Below are 17917 nucleotides of genomic sequence, written 5' to 3'. Positions count from 1 at the left end.
TAGGGTACCTCTCATTACTTACTGTTCTCCTTCATAGGAGTGTGTATCAGATAAGATGTGAGAGACAGAATCAAGGCTGCAAAGATGTTGTGGCTCATTTCTGTTCTTGCAGTGATCTTTCTGATCAAGAGGTCTTTTTAAAAGGTAATGTAAAAAAAAGAATAAAATAATTCTGCCACCTATTTTCCATTTATGCAAACAAGGCAAATGCATCGGTTAAAACATCAAGCACATTTCTTCAGTTCATGCTTCACATGGTCTCCTGTACATGTAGATGGTTCTTTTCTGCACACAGCCTTGCAAACATGAACACTCCAGATGTGTTATATATCTGCTGCTTCTTTACAGAGCCAAAAGAAATATTAATCATCTTGTTCCATAGTAGGGGATGGGATCTCCTCTCATATTTCAGAAAGGGGCTGGGAAGGAAAGGAAGCCAACGGTTTCCCTATTTAAGGCCAAAGCTGAGGAATGCCTGTGGCTGCGATCTGTACAGGGCCCGGTGGCTGACAGGGCAGGAAACCGTTGATGGTGCTCTCTTGTTTTTAATTTCCCCCTTCTTTTTTCTCTTTTGCACATAGAGTCTCATGTCTAATACGATTTAGACATGATGAGCTGTGTGCAGGGAGCCTTTTTGATCTTCCTTGCTGTGTGGCAATCCTCAGTTATTTTGGCACAACAAGATGGTGAGTAATTCCCATTTAATTATTTTCATGGATTTTAATCACTTCCCCCCCCAAAACTTTTTAAGAAACTTCTGTGCTTGCCAGAAATCAGAGTTTTCTTTCTCCACTTCTGTGCTGTTCAGGGATCTTGCTCAAATCATCTGCATGATATAGGAAAGTCCTTTAGAAAGGAAAAAAACTGGCTATTGACTTAAGTGTTCTGTGCAGTTTCCCCTCAGCTTTATGAGTCTTGCCTCTCCTTGCTTAACAAGCACCGGGAACTGTGGAATATGCCTTTCTTTTCTGCCCTTGGCATAACATCTGAGAGTGCTTGTTCCATGAAACCTGGAAATAATTTGTTAGCTTTAACAAGGCTAGATGTTCAGCCGTTCTCTACATGACTGTTCTTTGTTTTATAAGGAGCTTTGCTTTGATATAACAGGGATAGGGGTATCTTGCCGAAAAGAGACTTGAATAGAAGAGGAAGCAATGTATTCGTGAAGGCTTTCACGGGTGGGATCTAATGGTTGTTGTGGGTTTTTCGGGCTCTTTTGGCTGTATTCTGAACACGGCCAAAGAGCCTGAAAAACCCACAACAACCAGAAGAGGAAGCATTTTTGCAAGCCAGAATGGCTGATACAGAATGGCTTTGGAAACCATTTCTAGCTGTCTCTGTGTGCCTCTGTCTATGTGCTTGTGCAGGCATGTGCCTGGTTCACTTCTGAGTCCAGAAGAGCTGATGTATCTACACAGTGGTAAGCTTGCTCCATCACTCATCAGAGGCTGTTTCAAGCTATACATGAGCTGCTAAGAACAAAGGATCCTGCAGTTCTGCACACGCATACCTGAGAGTTGGCAAGTTAAGATCAGTGGGACGTACACCTGAGCGAACATGCTTAGGGCTGCGCTGCACATGGTCTGCACAGTGAAAACGGAAGTCCATCAAACTGGATGGAGACCGAATTGTTTGCCCATTCGATAAAGCTGCTGCTAGATCTGCTTTCTTGTTTGACATATAAATCAGTAGGTAGGTTGAGAGCCTCAGGGTGTGCTGTGATATGTTGCCAGACCTGTGCAAAACTTTTGCGAATCCATAACTTTGATGGGCAAAACTAATCCATAACAAGCTTTTGCTTATTGCTTGCCACAAACCGCTTATGCAATTTACAGTTATAGGAAGGGATGGCTGGAGTCAACGGGCAGGAAAGCCTGCCATGAATCTGTGCCTGCACTATCCCACAATTAGTTTTTCTGGCAGAATGCAAGCTTTGTTTATGAAGAAAGCCATGAGAGAAAATGAACAGCAAATAACAGTCTCTGTCATCCTCCAAAGATATATGTAGTTGTTGAAAGATCGTTTTTTTTTTCCACACCTGCAGAGATTTGCATGCTGCCACCCGGGGCGAGGGAGGAGACATGCTCGAACTTCATTTGTTAATAGGAAAGGCACCGTTTTTGACCCCAATACCCCTCCCTTGCCCCCAAAATAAATTATACCAGTCCAAAGTGATGGGATTCTTTCCTGCATGTGTTCACTTTTGTGTGGCAATTGAGTGTGAATATGGACTTTTCAGTATTTACACAAGACTGGTGAGGGAGATTTTTGCCCTCCAATGATGTTAATAAGCTACCACTCCCATCATCTCCCACCACTGGTCAGGCTGGTTGGGATTCATGGGCACAGGAGTCCAATGAGCACTAGATATTACATTAGTACCCACCATTCTTCATTAATTGATCCATTATCAGTTAAATTATATATGGGGAGCTTCTCCTGTATCCTTGTTGGCTTTTCACATCTAGCTGGACTCAATTGCTTATTTCTCATTGCAGAGAGCAGTGGGTGTGGGGTGCACTTAGAGACAGCCCTGGCCCCGTGGACCAGGGGTTTTGTAGTTCTGAGGTTTGCACATATGTTCTCACAAGCAAATCAAACGCATCTTAACAATGAGCCTTTCCCTAGACAGTTTTGTGTTTCCCACAAGTGTTTCCATGCAAAGCATGATTTTTTTTACCCTCCAGAGCAAAAGCTATTCAAAGTGCTGAGAGATACAACGCAGGCAGTAAATCAGCCATAGAATGGAACTACCATGGATGGAAACAGACTTCCTAAATGCCCTACATTGTTCTGTGTCCACAGTAATGTTTCTATGGTTAGCAGCGTCAAATGGATATCCAGTGTGATGTAGTGGATAGAAGGATGGACCAGGACTCCAGAGACTTGGGTTCAAATGTCTGCTTCATCCTGGAAACTCACAAGGGGTTAAGGGGTGGAACTAGTTAAATCACTCCATAAATATCTCACTTACCTTGAAAGTCCCACCGGGGTCAATATAAATCAGCTCCTACTTGACAGCAGGTAACATGACATAAGAGCAACAAATGGGTGTCAGTATACTGCTTCTTTTGAATATTCCTTTCTGAAAACCTCTGGCAAAATATTTGGGAAGCTGCTAAGTGTATGCTGAGAATAATCAGATTGTAGCCCTCATCAAGAAGCCCCCCCCCTTTGCCACAATAACTAAGATACTCAAAAGAGGGAGATGAAATAGACTTGTACCTTGATTCTGTCATACTAGTGCATGGCAATGCAAGAAAAGCTTGAATTGCAATGTCCCCGTCTGGCTGCTGAGATGCCCCATCCTGTCATCTTTCTGCACTGGTGCAGCTCATCTTACCGCCAGGTCATAACCACGTCTGTATCAGGATGTATGAATATCTGACAATGGTAGTTAGGGATTGTCAGGTGGCCAGCTTGCCAGGCCCTTTCCTTCCAGTGTACTGGAGCCCCAGTGAAAGGCCATCTAGTGGATGATCGTTCTTCTTGTGCAGTACGCTCACATCCTAGAAAGCGTGTTTGCATTACTACTATCATTGCCTATCCTCTGAAACTGCCCGACATTTATTCTTATGGTGCCAGAACTCTTAAGCTTGCTCATTCTTGGACAATTTGCACATGAAAGGTGCCCAGTCAGTGCAAGGGTAGGCAGGTAGGTCATGGCCCATCAGGTGCATGTGCCCACCCTCCCCATGTGCCCCAAGCTGCTCTCTAAAGACTAGTGTCAATGAAATTCAGAAGGAAACAAAATGCTTGCTTTAAATGGAAAATATGTTGGCATGATTTGCCATTGATTCTTGGTGGCAGGACCATGATAAGGAAGTGGCACAATCTGTGGTGGGTCCTAGGGAGGCAATGCAGGCTCTCTGGACCCAGCGCAGTCACGCACCCCATGGTTCATACTATAGATCCTTAATCAAGCATATAAATAGAGGATTTCCTAGCATGTTTCCCACCCACCCCCTCTCCTGTCATAATGTGAACATACCAGTAGCCCTGAGCTTTAGCTAAAATGAAAATCAAGATATTGAAATATCTGGGTTCCAGCCCTGGCAAACGAACTTGGAGGTTCATGCTTGCTCTTCATGCCGAATGCCTTGCTTTCGAATGCTTAGTGAAAGTGTGATGTGATTTGGAATGACAGTTCTGCTTTCAGGACGATGCCTTTTCACTTTCTGGACATCAAGGATAAATGGAGTCATTTTTTGGTACTCATTGGTGAAAGGGAGGTGATATTAACAGGCACATTTGAGATAATTTTTTCCCACTGCATCATTAATTGCCTCCAGGATCTCATTTCTACACTACTTCTAATCTGTGGTTACCACTTCCTTAGAGCAGGGTCTGGTACCACAGCTGTCTCATCTTGATCTAATAATCATGCGGTACTGGCCAGTTATGTGGGACTGGGACCCCTATCAGCAGAACACTGCGCCTTCCCAGGGGGTTAGAAGTAGTGCTGGGCAGAACATGTTCCACACCCTCCATATGAACCATGCGATTATTAGATTTAAACGTTCAGATTGGAACCCGTCCATGGTGAAGCAGCAACCACATGCAACAGCAGTAATGTAAAAATCAGCTTTAGATTTCCCTCCCCAAAGAGAAAACATTGAACAAACGGAATCACACGTCATCTGCAATAAAGATCTAGGCAGCAAGTTAAAGGATATAATGGGATCTTCTGGTTTTGCAATTATGATACAATTTTTAAAATGTATTTATTTTTTTGCTGACTCCTACAAACAGCTGGCACAGAGTACATCTGCTGGCACTGAAGTAGTGTACTAATACGATGAAACTAATGGCTCATGCCATATGAGCGGACAAATGCAATATTGCCAATCACAGTGTACAAATGGGAGAATGATGGAGCATGATCCACATTTGGGGGTTACTTAAGAAACCCATTAATTTAAGGGTGGTTCATATGTTACTTTTTATATTCAGTAACTGATGGCTTTCATTACAATTCCTGGGCATATGCCATTCATAAAGGACTCATGAATGATACAAATAACCATGGCACTAGCCTGCTTTGCCCTGGTTGTCCTATTATCACTTACTTGCAGGTTGTAGGCAAAAGCTGCGGTGCAGAGACAGGATGCTGTTCATGGGAAATTCTGCACATTGGAAGTAAGGGGGGGGGGCTGAAGCTTGTTCAGTGCTTACCTACTTCAGTTTATCTAATTTTTTTCCTTTTCAAATCAATGTGTGAACTGGTACTCAAAATCGATATTTCTTCTGCCATTACAAACATGCACACGCATGCATGCACACACACATGTGCACACAAAATGCATATACTACTAAAAATTATGTTACAAATGCTTCCAATTAGGAAAATTCTTTGCCTAAATTATATTAAATGGCATATCAAAGTCATGCAGGAGGGAAATGCACAGCGATTTTCACACGCACCTTGGAAAAAATTCAGAATTAATGATGGACTCAGGTCAAGATTGGAAACATGAAGGACAATTCAAAGGCCAGAAAAATGAAAATTTGAAACTGAGAGGTTCATGCATCCCTATCCAGAACTGGTTTCCAAGTGCAAAATGTAGCAGATGAACGGTGAAGTCATGGTGGCGTCTGCCAATACGTTGTAAAAATGTGTTTACACTCTATTCCAGAATATACTAGTGCTATTCATAGACTAGTCTTCCATAAAAATTACATTAAAATTCCATTGTCTGTTTTCCACAGAAACAGAGGTAGGAAATGTGTGACTCTACAGCTGTTGTCAAACTGTGTTGCAGCTCCTTCACTACTGACTCTGCTGGCTAGGACTAATGGGAGTCGTAGTCCACCAATGTCTGTTTGGTTAACTGGCCTATATCCAGGCATTAGGAATATCTTATTATAATACCACTAAAATTCCACAGCCACAAAGCAATTGAAGTCTCAAACCCTGAAAGCCACATAAAACAGAGGCAAGACTTTGTGACTGCTGTTGTCTCTAAAGTGTTAACCTTGGTCAACTCCCTGCCTTCTGGCCTTAAAAATATATGGGGTGAATTTCTTTGTCCTTACCTTGGCAATGCATCGCTTCCCATCTCCTGCCAATAAATCTTTCCCCCATACCAGCACCCCACCCAACCTAATGGATGACCTAGCTCCCCTTTGCATGTGGAAAGGGAGGTTTCTTGGATGTGAATTTCTGGAAGAAACTTGCTTTCTTAGCAAAAAATGTTTGGACGCCCCTGCAGTAAAGCCTCCTGAGTAAGACGCACGCACAGCTGTGCAAAGCTGCTTTTGTGCAACTGTGCCACATTTAAACTAAGAGCGTCCTTCAAAGAGAGAGTTGGGGGACTGAAGTGTTGCAAAACGTAGCCTTCAATAAAGAAAATTATCTGCGACTTCCGGCGATTTGGAGAAGTCCACATTTAAATTAAGTTCTTGGGAATCCACATCCTTTAGGTGAGTAGGTGTTCTTGGAAATTAGGCTTCTTCCTGTTTGAAGAGCCCTGTGGTTTGACAAAAATTAGACAATTACCTTTTGCTTTGCTTGATTTTCCATATGTGCTTTTTGAATTGAAACCAAGACCCATCAAACATTCTTTCCTAAAGAAGCAGGCGGGGGGCAGAACCTCAGAGAGACTTTTTAAATGCTTTATTACAGGGACTAAGAAATTAGAGGAATATTCTTTCTTCAGTGGAGCATATATTATTTCACTTAATTGCGACAATTCTCAATCGACGTCTTTGAAATTTTAATCGTCTAACTTTGCAAGTAGAACTTTCATTCCTTTCCAACTCCTGATACAGTATAAGGGATCAGCCCTTAATCCAAGAACGAGGAACACATGGCCCTCCCGGTCCTGTCAGGCTTCAACTCCCACCATTTCTCATCTTGCCTGTGGTGGCTAGGGCTGATGGGAGTTGAAGTCAATGATGTTAGGGCAGCTGAGTATCTCCTACTCCATCTTAGTCATCAACAGTTGAAAGGAAAGTCTGAGGACCAGAATTCAGTTCATGTTCTTCTAAAAATAAGGCACCTAACCCTATTGTTACTATTTTAGGCATTTAAGCATCTAGACATGTTTGAACAGAAGCAGTATTTGCTGAATCTTTTTCTCTTCTAATGAAAGAAGCAAGATGACCCTCTGGAAGATCTCAAGGCCTGGCCTTACAGTTAGTGGGCCTAATTAGTGGGCCTGACCTTGAAGGCCTTCCACAGTTTGCACATTGTGTCTGCTTCTATAGCTCCTAGGCTTAAGGAGGACCCTTGCGTGATTCATACCCTTTTTGTTTCCTATCTGGGTATAGATGAGTGGTTTCCAAAATTGAATCCTCAGATGTTTTTGGACTCCAGGTCCCAGAATCCCTGGCCACTGATTATTCTGGCTGGTATGAGAAATAGTTGTCATGGCAAACACTGGGGGACCTTCATTTGTGAACTGTTGATCTGGATCTTTGGTCACCCACTGTTGTGTTATGACTCTCAACTAGGTTGCACAACCTGTGGTGGTTATGTGCCAGCTGCCTCCCGACTATATTTTGAAAAAGAAAGGAGGGCATTTGATATAAAGCGGGGACTTAACCTAGATGGCTGGGACTGTGGGCAAAATAACAAATAGCCATGAAAGCGGGGCCTTGCTCCTTCCAAGTATGAAGACCACTGATCGGGATGACATGTTAAACTTCAATAGGCACAATGTGTTGATCTGCATTGCTCTTCAAGCTGCTAACATGTGGTCTAAGCCTTCTTGGTCTCTGTGAAATTTAATTTAACAGCAGTTTACTTCCCAGACTTTCAAAGCTGGCATGTTAGCTCAGGCTATAAAACAACATGAGCCATAAATATATTCTGGGGCCAACTCCCATTGCTAAGGAACAGTGAGCAGAACAATGACAGCTGCAGATGAAATGCTTCCAGTGAAGCCTTTTAAGGTTCAGCCCGTTTCCTCCAGAGAAGTCTCCACACATACAAGAGGTCTCCTTGGAATACATATCCATGATGGTCTTCAGTTGCACACCCTGGTTCTAAACAAAGTGTTGCAATATAAACCGGTTGAGTTCATGGAGCTCCACTTCCATAAGCATGTGGTTAGGATTCCTGCCTCATGCCCCGACTAACCACGCTGGAGTTATACACAAGAAAACAAAGTTTAGGGCCTCCAGTTATGAAGGACCTCTACATACACACATTCATACACACTCTTTGTATGTATGCATATGTATGGTAGAATAAGTCGGGCTTTATACTGGTACATCCACTTGCCACTGCTATGACTGTATTGTTATTCACATGCTTAGCCTTTCCATGACACTTTATTCAAAGCTAAACAATTCTCCAGGCCTAATGGCAATAAGATCAGACTTGGACATATTTAAAAGAGAATTAGTTATTTCAAACTGCTGTTAGAATAGATTTCCCACCTGACTGGACATTGCTGTCTACCCATCCGCTGGTTTCTTGACATCAGGGCATCCTCTAGCCACTGAAGCTGCAGATTCAGTCCATCTTCAAAGTGTACATGGATGTTTTATTGTTAGAATTGTTCCAAAATATTGAAGAACTGGGAATCAGCAATTTGAAATAACTCATTCCCTTTTTGTCACCTTAAAAATAACCTTAAAACTCTGTATTGTCGTTGTCGTTTAGTCGTGTCCGACTCTTTGTGACCCCATGGACCAGAGCACGCCAGGCCCTCCTATCTTCCACTGCCTCCCAGAGTTGTGTCAAATTCATGTTGGTTGCTTCGCAGACACTGTCCAGCCATCTCATCCTCGGTCGTCCCCTTCTCCTCTTGCCGTCACACTTTCCTAACATCAAGATCTTTTCCAAGGAGTCTTCTCTTCTCATGAGATGGCCAAAGTACTGGAGCCTCAGCTTCAGGATCTGTCCTTCCAGTGATCACTCAGGGTTGATTTTCTTTACAATTGATAGGTTTGTTCTCCTTGCAGTCTAGGGGCTCTCCAGCACCACAATTCAAAGGCATCAATTCTTCAGTGGTCAGCTTTCTTTATGGTTCAGCTCTCACTTCCATACATCACGACAGGAAAAACCATAACTTTGACTATTCAGACTTTTGTTGGCATACTCTGTATGACAATAAATAAAAGAGGTATACCTCAAACATTCATCTAGTATGACAGGCAACAAGCAGTTGTGTCCTGCCGTATCCAACAGGACCCACTAGAATGTGCGTCCATTGCAGGGTGTTTGAGGCAGCCATTTTGTAAAGAAATTGAAAGGTCCAATAGTATGGTGAATCATTCCAGTTTATAATATGAGTCTTGCTCTGCTCTGTATCCATGGAAACTGAGCTAAAGTCATAGATTGCAAAATAGACAATAAAAGGCTTGGTTCTGGCAAGTTGTTTTGCACTAAACATACTGTTTACAGAGTGAGATGTCCTATTTATCCAATTGACTTCACATTTAAGGCAGTACTAGAACTTGTCCACTGGTGTGGGTTCAGGTGGTCAAATGTGAAAGGCTGGAAGTGGGAGAGCAACATTCTCTGACCCCACCAAGTTTCGCCACTGGAAACAGTATGGGTGTTTTATGTACTGCCAGATTGATGTGAATGATTTCTGAATGATGCAGAAATAAGAAATACTGCATGGGTGAAATGACTTAGTAGTGATAAGATATGTCCAGTGCATGCCAGTCATTAGATATGACAGAAGCTACAAACAGGAAATATGTGGACCTCCAGAGGTTTTTGCATGATAACTGTCTTCTATCATGCTGAGTAGGTCTGATGGCAATTGTGGACCAACAACATCTGGAAGGCCACCCTTTCCACATTCCTGCCATAAATAGTCACATGCAACTTAGTTGGAGTACACTGAACTTACAAAATACAGGTAGGAATTAAAAGACACTAGGCTATAGGTTTCCATGTAACTCCAAAAAAGCATTATTATTCTGCAGTTTGCCTTAGCATTTATGTATCCCATGTGATTGCATTTGGTTTCAAATTTATTCTGTATGTTATTCCACCATATTTTTCACAAAAAAAAACTTGCATGGTAGATTGTAGGATACTAATTAGCTTAAGACCACCCATTGTGTTTCCTGGTTGTTCAAGATACTAAATTAGATCATTCTAAACCAGAGTAAGCAATGTATGCCCCTACAGATGTTGCTATACTACAATTCCCACAATTTATCATCATTAGTTAATCTGCCCATAACTAAGCTAGACCAAACAAAGCTATTACATCTCATAGCCTTTCACTTACATTTTTCTTCATGGATGTGGTTCTATACCAAGACGATTTGCATGAATTTCATTTTCTATAAACTGGTGCCCTCCAGATATTTTGGACTGCAATCCCCATCAGCCTCAGATAGCATGACCAATGGTCAGAGTTTATGGGATTTGTAGTCCAAAACATCTGGAGGATACTCAGTGAGGCCACATTGCAATAGTTATTCCGCAAAGCCCTTCTGCAGTCTGAAGAGCATGAAGGAGGAAACAATATTGATTGAATGATTGAGTGATTAATTGATTTTGGTTTTTGAAACTGATCTGAAGCAGTTGGGTTTTCTTACCTTACATGTTCTTCTGCAGAAGGATATGGAATCATAGAGTTGGAAGGGGCCTATAAGGCTATCAAATCCAAGCTCTTGCTCAGTGCAAAAATCCACATCAAAGTATATCTGATGGCTGTCTACCTTTCTCTTGAATGCTTCCAGTGGTGAAGAGCTCACCACCTTCCAAGCTAATTTGCTCCATTGCTGTACTGCTCCAACAGTTACAACATTTTTCCTGACATACAGCAAAAGTCTGGCTTCCTGTAATTTGAGCCCATTATTACATATCCCACACTCATATCTCCCTTCAATCTTTCTTTCTCAAGGCTAATACATAGCAACAGAAGTTCAGCAGCTGACATTCTATTTCTACAGCACTGCTGAATGTTAAAAGTGTGATTAATTGGCCTGTCTTCCTCAAAATGTTAGCCAGCTAGTTTTGATTAGAATGTTCCAATCCATGAATCCAACAGTCAAAACAATTAATTATGCAGCCTACTCAAAAACACTTCTCGTGATCAACCGAAAAGAACCATAGTTCAATAACAATACATGCTTGAACTTCTGAGTAACAGCAGTAGACAGATTAAAGTTAAGAAAAAAGATATCAGAATCTTTTCTGTGTGTAGAATATCACTTTCAGATAAATACAAATGTGCAGGTAGACACATTTACTATTTGTGTTCATTTTATAGTCCCATTCGTTTTCATTAAAGAAAATGTTATTTGTTTCATAATTATTGAGCTGAAACCATTTGCTTTTGCTATTTCCATACATTTTCATTATCTTTTTGTTTGTTTGTTTGGCAGAAGTAGCAGAACTGATTTTTGTGGCTACCTCACATTGGTGCCATTTTACTTTCCCAGAGTGCCCTAGGGGGTGTTCTGGGACAAAGCTATGGCTGTCATTTTCCTCCATAATTCCCCCAAATGACATGATCTGCCAGGGGACCACTGCTGAGGCTGGAAAAGAGAACCTCTCTCCTGTGAACAAATAATGAACGGGCATGTAAGGGATAATGGAAGTAGATCCATTCATTGCTCCTCATGGTATTCCTTTCAGAATGAACAACACTCAAACTAAATGGGTTCCATTCCATTCAGTTGATCATTTGTAATTAAATGAACACACACTCTTATTTGGTGCCACTTATTGTCCCATTTACTCTTCTTCCTAGTGAGATCAGAATAACACAATGACTCCTGTGTTGACACACATCTTCCTGATCACCGACTGACTTCACATTCTACGTCATGTGCACTAGATAAGCTAGAGGGAAGAGAGATGGAGTGTTCTTTCAGTATCTGCTTCCATATTATCTAGAAAAACAATAGGTTCAGCAGAATGAGTGATTACTAAGTGTTGTTTATTGAACATCACTTAGCAGCCACAATGACAATGCACAGCAGTGGTCTGGCACAGGCAGGGAGCTGCTCAGTTCATCTTCCCAACTGGAAGAGGAGTACACAGGAATTTTCCTCCCACCCCTTTCCCCTTTGCCATGAAGAAAAGGAAGATCTCAAGAGCCTCCTCGGGACCCCCTTTTGCCTGGTTCAAGCTGGGCCATGCCCAGAGCCTGGAAATGATATTACTTTTTGGTCTCCAAGCCAGCTAGGTCTGAGGTTCACCTTCCCAATCTAGCAAGAATGAAGTGGTTGTGAAATGACACTTTCAGCATCTCTCTCTCTCTCTCTCTCTCTCTCTCTCTCTCTCTCTCTCTCTCTCTCTCTCTCTCTCTCTCTCTCTCTCTCTCTCTCTCTCTCTCTCTCTCTCTCTCTCTCTCTCTCTCTCTCATATAGACCCTCCTTCCAAAAGATTTCTGGTGATGTGTAAGGCACAGTAAATGCCATCAAGTGATACTTAATTAATTCCTCAGATGTTTTGTCCTTTTGTTCCAGCTTTGTATTGCAGACAAGATCAAACAGCATGAATTCTAATCTAGAGTCTTCTTGATTCACTACTCGCTCTTTATGTTTGTTAACATTATCTCCACTTAGACTCTGAGTTCCCCCTCATTAACATACTTATCCATTGGAGGCCAGTTGCAGAAACAAAATGGCAGTCACTTAAATTTCACCCAGGCGGGATGGGTGGGTGGACGGATCCATAGCCTATATGCCGCCTTCTCCCCTAGGGGCATGGAAAGTTACATCTATTCCTTTCTTATAGCCCTAACATCAAGCTGGGTCTGATTTCTAGTGTTTGGAAACTTTGCCTGTTTCATGTCAAGATGACAATGGAAAACATGATATAACCCTTCAAACAACAGTCATTGGTAAGATTTACTTTGGGTGCCGTTCAACTGCTGGGGCTTTGGGGCTGTGTTTAATGAAACACAGCAATGGAGATTCCTTTCATGTTAGCTAATGAAACCACTTCCATTTTCCAAGATTTCATATTGAGCAGGCACTGTAATTTTAAAAATAAATGTGGAAGAACGAGAAAGCCTCCTCTGTGCCCTGGTTGCTTTCTCCTTATTTTTGTAAAAAAAACCAAAAACCAACTTTACAAAATGTCAGCTGGGGAGGGGACGTCTCATGTGCTGTGGAAACTTCCTCACTATAAAGTGTCTTTTGATAAGATGTTTTCCTGCTGCTGTAATGTAATGTTTTATCTTGTTGGTAGCTGTTGTGCAAATGACTTCTTGCCTTGAGAGATCACTGTACAGGCCCGCACAAATGGTAGCTTACGCAAGTTATACAGTTGTCTGTAAGTAGACGGGTTTCAACAAGGAAACCCCATCAGGTATACAGGCCAGTATCCTGTTCAATATATGCTTGGGATTCCAGCTGTGAATCCTGCAGCAGTTCTCTAACAAAGTGTCGGTCATACGCCTGATCACACACCATTGGTGCCTCACCAGGTCACCGAAGCAGTTTCTTCCACTGGAGTTGAAGTCTCATGCACAGATATATTGGACAGGAGACTGGCCGCTGTCCTAAATAAACATTTTGAAGTGGCACAGATCTTGGAGGACGGGACCACATATTTCAGCAGCCTCTTGATTAATTCCTCACTCCTCCAATCAGAGGGAGGAACTGTGTAGTTGACACGCCACAGGAAGTCATTGTTCCTGTTTCCTAGCCAGGTCTCTGGAACTGAGTTGCCACAGATTGGAGACAACAACCACATTGGTGGGTGGGTGGGTGGACGGGCGGGCGGGCGGACGGGCGGATGGCTGTGTCAATTTAGCTTGGTTTGGTTTCTGTAGTGATCATAACCAAATTGCACAATCTCTTTAAAATACCCTTACTTTTTTGGCTGGGGGATTTTAGGGGTTATGGTCCAAGAAAACAGATTTTTCAAAGTATGAGGTGAACACAAGCTAGCAGCCCAAGGAAAGCTAACATCACAACCTTGCTGTGTTCCTAATACGTACCTTGGGTAGCCTTCCAACATTCTTTTCTTCTCTGAGGGAGGTTTATTAAGATAAGAAAAGCTCTGTTTCTTTAGTTTTGGCAAGAAGACACAGTTAATCAATCATAATATGAAATGTTCTGCTTTTGCTAAAACTGTGAGAGCCCTCTCACATCTTTTTTTTTCATGTAAATACATCTAAATACATACTATGTTTTGGAGGAAAGGACACATTAGATAGGAGGACCAGAATTCTCCATTCCTGACCAGAATTGGAGAAGTGAGGAGAAGCACCACTAGCCAATGACTTGACACTGGGCAGCATCCTTGAGTGCCCTTCTTCTAAGGGAACAGATGTCGAAACAGATCACATTCTTGATATCAGCTTTATCTGACCATACACATCTGCTGTGGAGACCCACTGCATGAGAGAAGGGGAAGATATGTGGGGGCAGGAGGGGCATGGAAACTCTGGTTGTGCAAATGAACGTCCATCACCATGGCCTGGGATGGAGCCCCTTCATAGCTCTTAGGCTCTTACCTTTTAAGTGCCCAAGTGCACATACTTCTCTTGGAATAAACCCCACCAATAATAGCAAGACTTACTCATGAAACTGAGAAGTGATGGAACTCATGAATGTATCTAGCAATACTTCCCTTTTCCTGCCATCTTGCATGTTCAGTTCAGCTACAATGGAGTGCAGACAGAAGTTTGATTCCAAAGTCTTTCCAATCGCCTTCGGAGGCTGCCTATAACATAGCAAAACTAGCCATCCATCAGTGAGAAAGAAAGAAACTAGAATAGTAACTGTAACTTTAGGATTGTCCAGACAGAGTCCATTTTCAATGTATTCACGCAATTGGGTATACTATTGATTTAAACAAGAACTACTCAAGGTGTAGAAAACCTTCCCAGAAAGGCTGTATATATCCAACCAAGGAAGTCCAGAATTGATACAGGGGAGAATTTTCTAGGAAAGCTGATAATGTAGAATTCATGTGAAGATTTATGGTTCAGCTATATCAGAAGACTTCCACAGACTTTCATTTTTATTTTACAGTCATTTATTTTAGATAGCAAGTTAGATTGCTTTAATACACATCAAAATGAATTACCTAAGGTAATTTTTTCCACTGACTTATAAGCCTTTGAATCATCCAGATCATTTATATATCACCCACAGAATTAATCTTGTGTCACTGAGGAAGTAGTTCTAGATGTTGAGATAGACCAGGAATTCTCTCTCTCTCTCTCTCTCTCTCTCTCTCTCTCTCTGTATGTGTGTGTGTGTGTGTGTGTTTGTGTGTGTGTGTTGTATAGCAATGCATAAGGGCTTCAGAATGTTATCTATTTGGATTGAGACATCCAAAATCCCAGAAAAAATACATAATCATCTTTACATCTGGGTGAAAGTGCTGAACCAGCTAAGGTACCAATAGAACTCCTTCAAAACACCCGTTTCAAATATCTAAAATATATACTGTAGATCTTCCTCCTGGCAGAAAAGCATGGTTTCCTCAACTCTTTCGCCATAATTCCTCCTCCTGAGCAGGAAATCTCTTGGGCCAAACCAGACTGTGAGAGATCCTTATTTCATTCTTGAGACTTCCTTTATTAATTGCCAGCTTTCCAAAATGGAAACAGAGGTCATGTCTTTTAGACTTCGTAAAGCTTTACCATGTTACTCCAAAAACAGAGTTTGGAGAAGCTCTCAGCATCCCCAGCCAACACAGCCACATGGTGTCGTTATCATCCAAAAGGTAACTTTCCCAAGCTCAACAATACACTATAGTCTTGATGTCTTTGGGAGACTGGTGGGCTGCCAGTTGTCCAAAGTGAAAACATCTACTGTAGTCTGGGAACACAGGGCCATGCTTGCTGGACTAGACTAAGCTCATCCAAGCCAGCATCATGTCTCTTAGCCCCCCAGATGTGTTTGGGAAAGGTTAGAAGCAGGCACAAAGCGTTCAGCTTTCTCTTTCAGCTTGTCCCTCACATCTGTATTTTGGAGGTAACCTGTCACTAAACTTGAAGGTTCTATTAGTCAATGCAGTTAACTACCCTTGATAGCCCCATCCAGCATCTTTTTGATTATCAGCTCAAACCGTCAGCATGCAGGACACTCTATAAAGAACGGGCATATAGAATATTGAATATCACATGAGCAGTCATGACTTCTACAATATGTGTTGCTTTTTAAAATATTTCTAAATAAGTTTGTACATATTTCATAAATTTAACCAAGAAATGTCTCTGACTGGCTCTCTCAGTCTTAAGGGAAATCATTAGGCATGTGGTTGCACAATGAGACTTTTGTATAAAGCAAGAGGGAAAACTTGGAAAAGTTACTTTTTTGGACTGCAACTTCTGTAATTCTGCCAGGACTCTGTCAAACGAGGATTCCAGGAACTATACTTAGAAAACAGTCACCTTCCAAAATGCATACCTGTACCTTTAAGGCAACACTTAACAGATAGCCTGTTTTAAATTTGTGCATTTCAGCCTCAGATATCCACATAGTCCTTTGCTTACTAATGGACTTACCATACTCAGTGACAACTGTTGACTCTCCAGTTTCCTATAAATCTATTTCTATGTGAGAAAAGTAAGGTCTGGGACTAACATCTTCCACACTGTAATCCTTTACTGGTACTTCTCTTCATCTGTGTCATACAACGGTGGCAGATGGCAGGAATTAATTTCGATGGCTAGGGGCTCTGATGGCAGCTACTCTGAGACAGATGTTTCAGACGACATAATGGTCATGTCCCAAAGTCAGAAAAAAAACATACAGATGTAGGACTGGGCCAACATTCTATATGGGAATGGCCAATTTGCCTGAGAAATGTTCAAGCAGGTTAACAGGTGAGGTACATTAAAAGCACATGGTACTTTCTTGATCTTAGAAAATGAACACAACCACAGCATTGTCATTCCAAAACTCATACAAGCATAGGAATGTTTACTATTGACTCAACTGGGGCTTAGTTATGGGTGTATCCATTTCAGGATTGCTATCTAATTTACTTTAGAGCAATGGTTCCCAACCTTGGGTCCCCAGATGTTCTTGAACTAAAACCTCCAGAAATCCTGGCTAACACAGCTAGTGGTGAAGGCTTCTGGGAGTTGTGGTCCAAGAATATCTGGCGATCCAAGATTGGGAACTATTGTTTTAGAAAAATCCCATTCAAAGAAAAGGATTATGTCTGAAACTCCAGAGACTATAGATTGTTGACTTAAGGCATTTTCAGACATCAAAAGTGTGAACTGCAAAAACCATAAAGCTACAGGAACCCCGACCCCCTTTTCACAGGGCCACTCATCTTGACCCTGGTCTACATGAGCTAAGGTGATGACAAGCTGGCTGCTGGACAACCTTGCTGTCTACTGATTCCTTGCTCGCTTCATTGTGGCGCTGTATGTGTGGTGCTTGCTCTGACCCTACTGCTTATCCCTATTACCTAAAACTCTCTGGAATAGAAAAAGTTGGCACTTCCACATGCTGAGGTAAAGTATAACTTCCATAAATGCCAAGAGCCTCCTTTTCTTGGTCCATGTGTCTCCTTCTACTCCTCTTTCTTTCACAGAAAAGACACCATTAATTCCTTATTATGTCACTAGGCAGCACACAAGTAACAGTGCCATATCCCAAGTGAGGCACCTTTTGTAAGTGCTAATTGCTTCATTTCTTTTTAATGAGCCTGGGGCTGGAGAATGCAGGAAATTACAAAGAGAGAGTGAGCGAGGGAGAGAGGGAGCATAATGCAGTGAGCAGCCTAGCAGAACACTGGTGTCACTCACGTTAGGTCTAATTCATAAATCAAGTGCAGAGGTGCATCGTTCTCCAGACACAAGCATTTGAAGTTCCTTGTTCAACCTGCCTGTTGTACAAGACAAGCTTTTCTTGTACGTGCAGCTGTGACAGAGCTTGGGGACCTTCACACCCAAGCATGTAGAATCAAATGTTGTTTCATCATCTGCAAGGTCTTTCCTTCTACTTGACCTGATTCTTGTTCTTGGGCTTATTGGTGCTTACAATGAATGCTGACCTCTAGCTGTCTTAA

General features: G+C 42.0%; 1 protein-coding gene across 1 annotated transcript in view; it reads left to right on the top strand.

The window, feature by feature from the left end:
* Positions 1–307: 307 nt before the first annotated feature.
* Positions 308–17917, top strand: part of COL3A1 (collagen type III alpha 1 chain) — a 90367-nt gene continuing 72757 nt past the window's right edge. The window contains exon 1 of the mRNA XM_020802906.3: positions 308–686. Within this exon, the coding sequence (XP_020658565.3) occupies positions 608–686 (79 nt within the window). The 5' untranslated portion in view covers positions 308–607. The remainder of the gene's footprint in view (positions 687–17917) is intronic.

This window comes from Pogona vitticeps, chromosome 1 (assembly GCF_051106095.1).
Source record: "Pogona vitticeps strain Pit_001003342236 chromosome 1, PviZW2.1, whole genome shotgun sequence".
Taxonomy (NCBI): domain Eukaryota; kingdom Metazoa; phylum Chordata; class Lepidosauria; order Squamata; family Agamidae; genus Pogona; species Pogona vitticeps.
The sequence above is the reverse complement of the archived record's forward strand: the minus strand, read 5'-3'. Positions and strand labels throughout refer to the sequence as shown.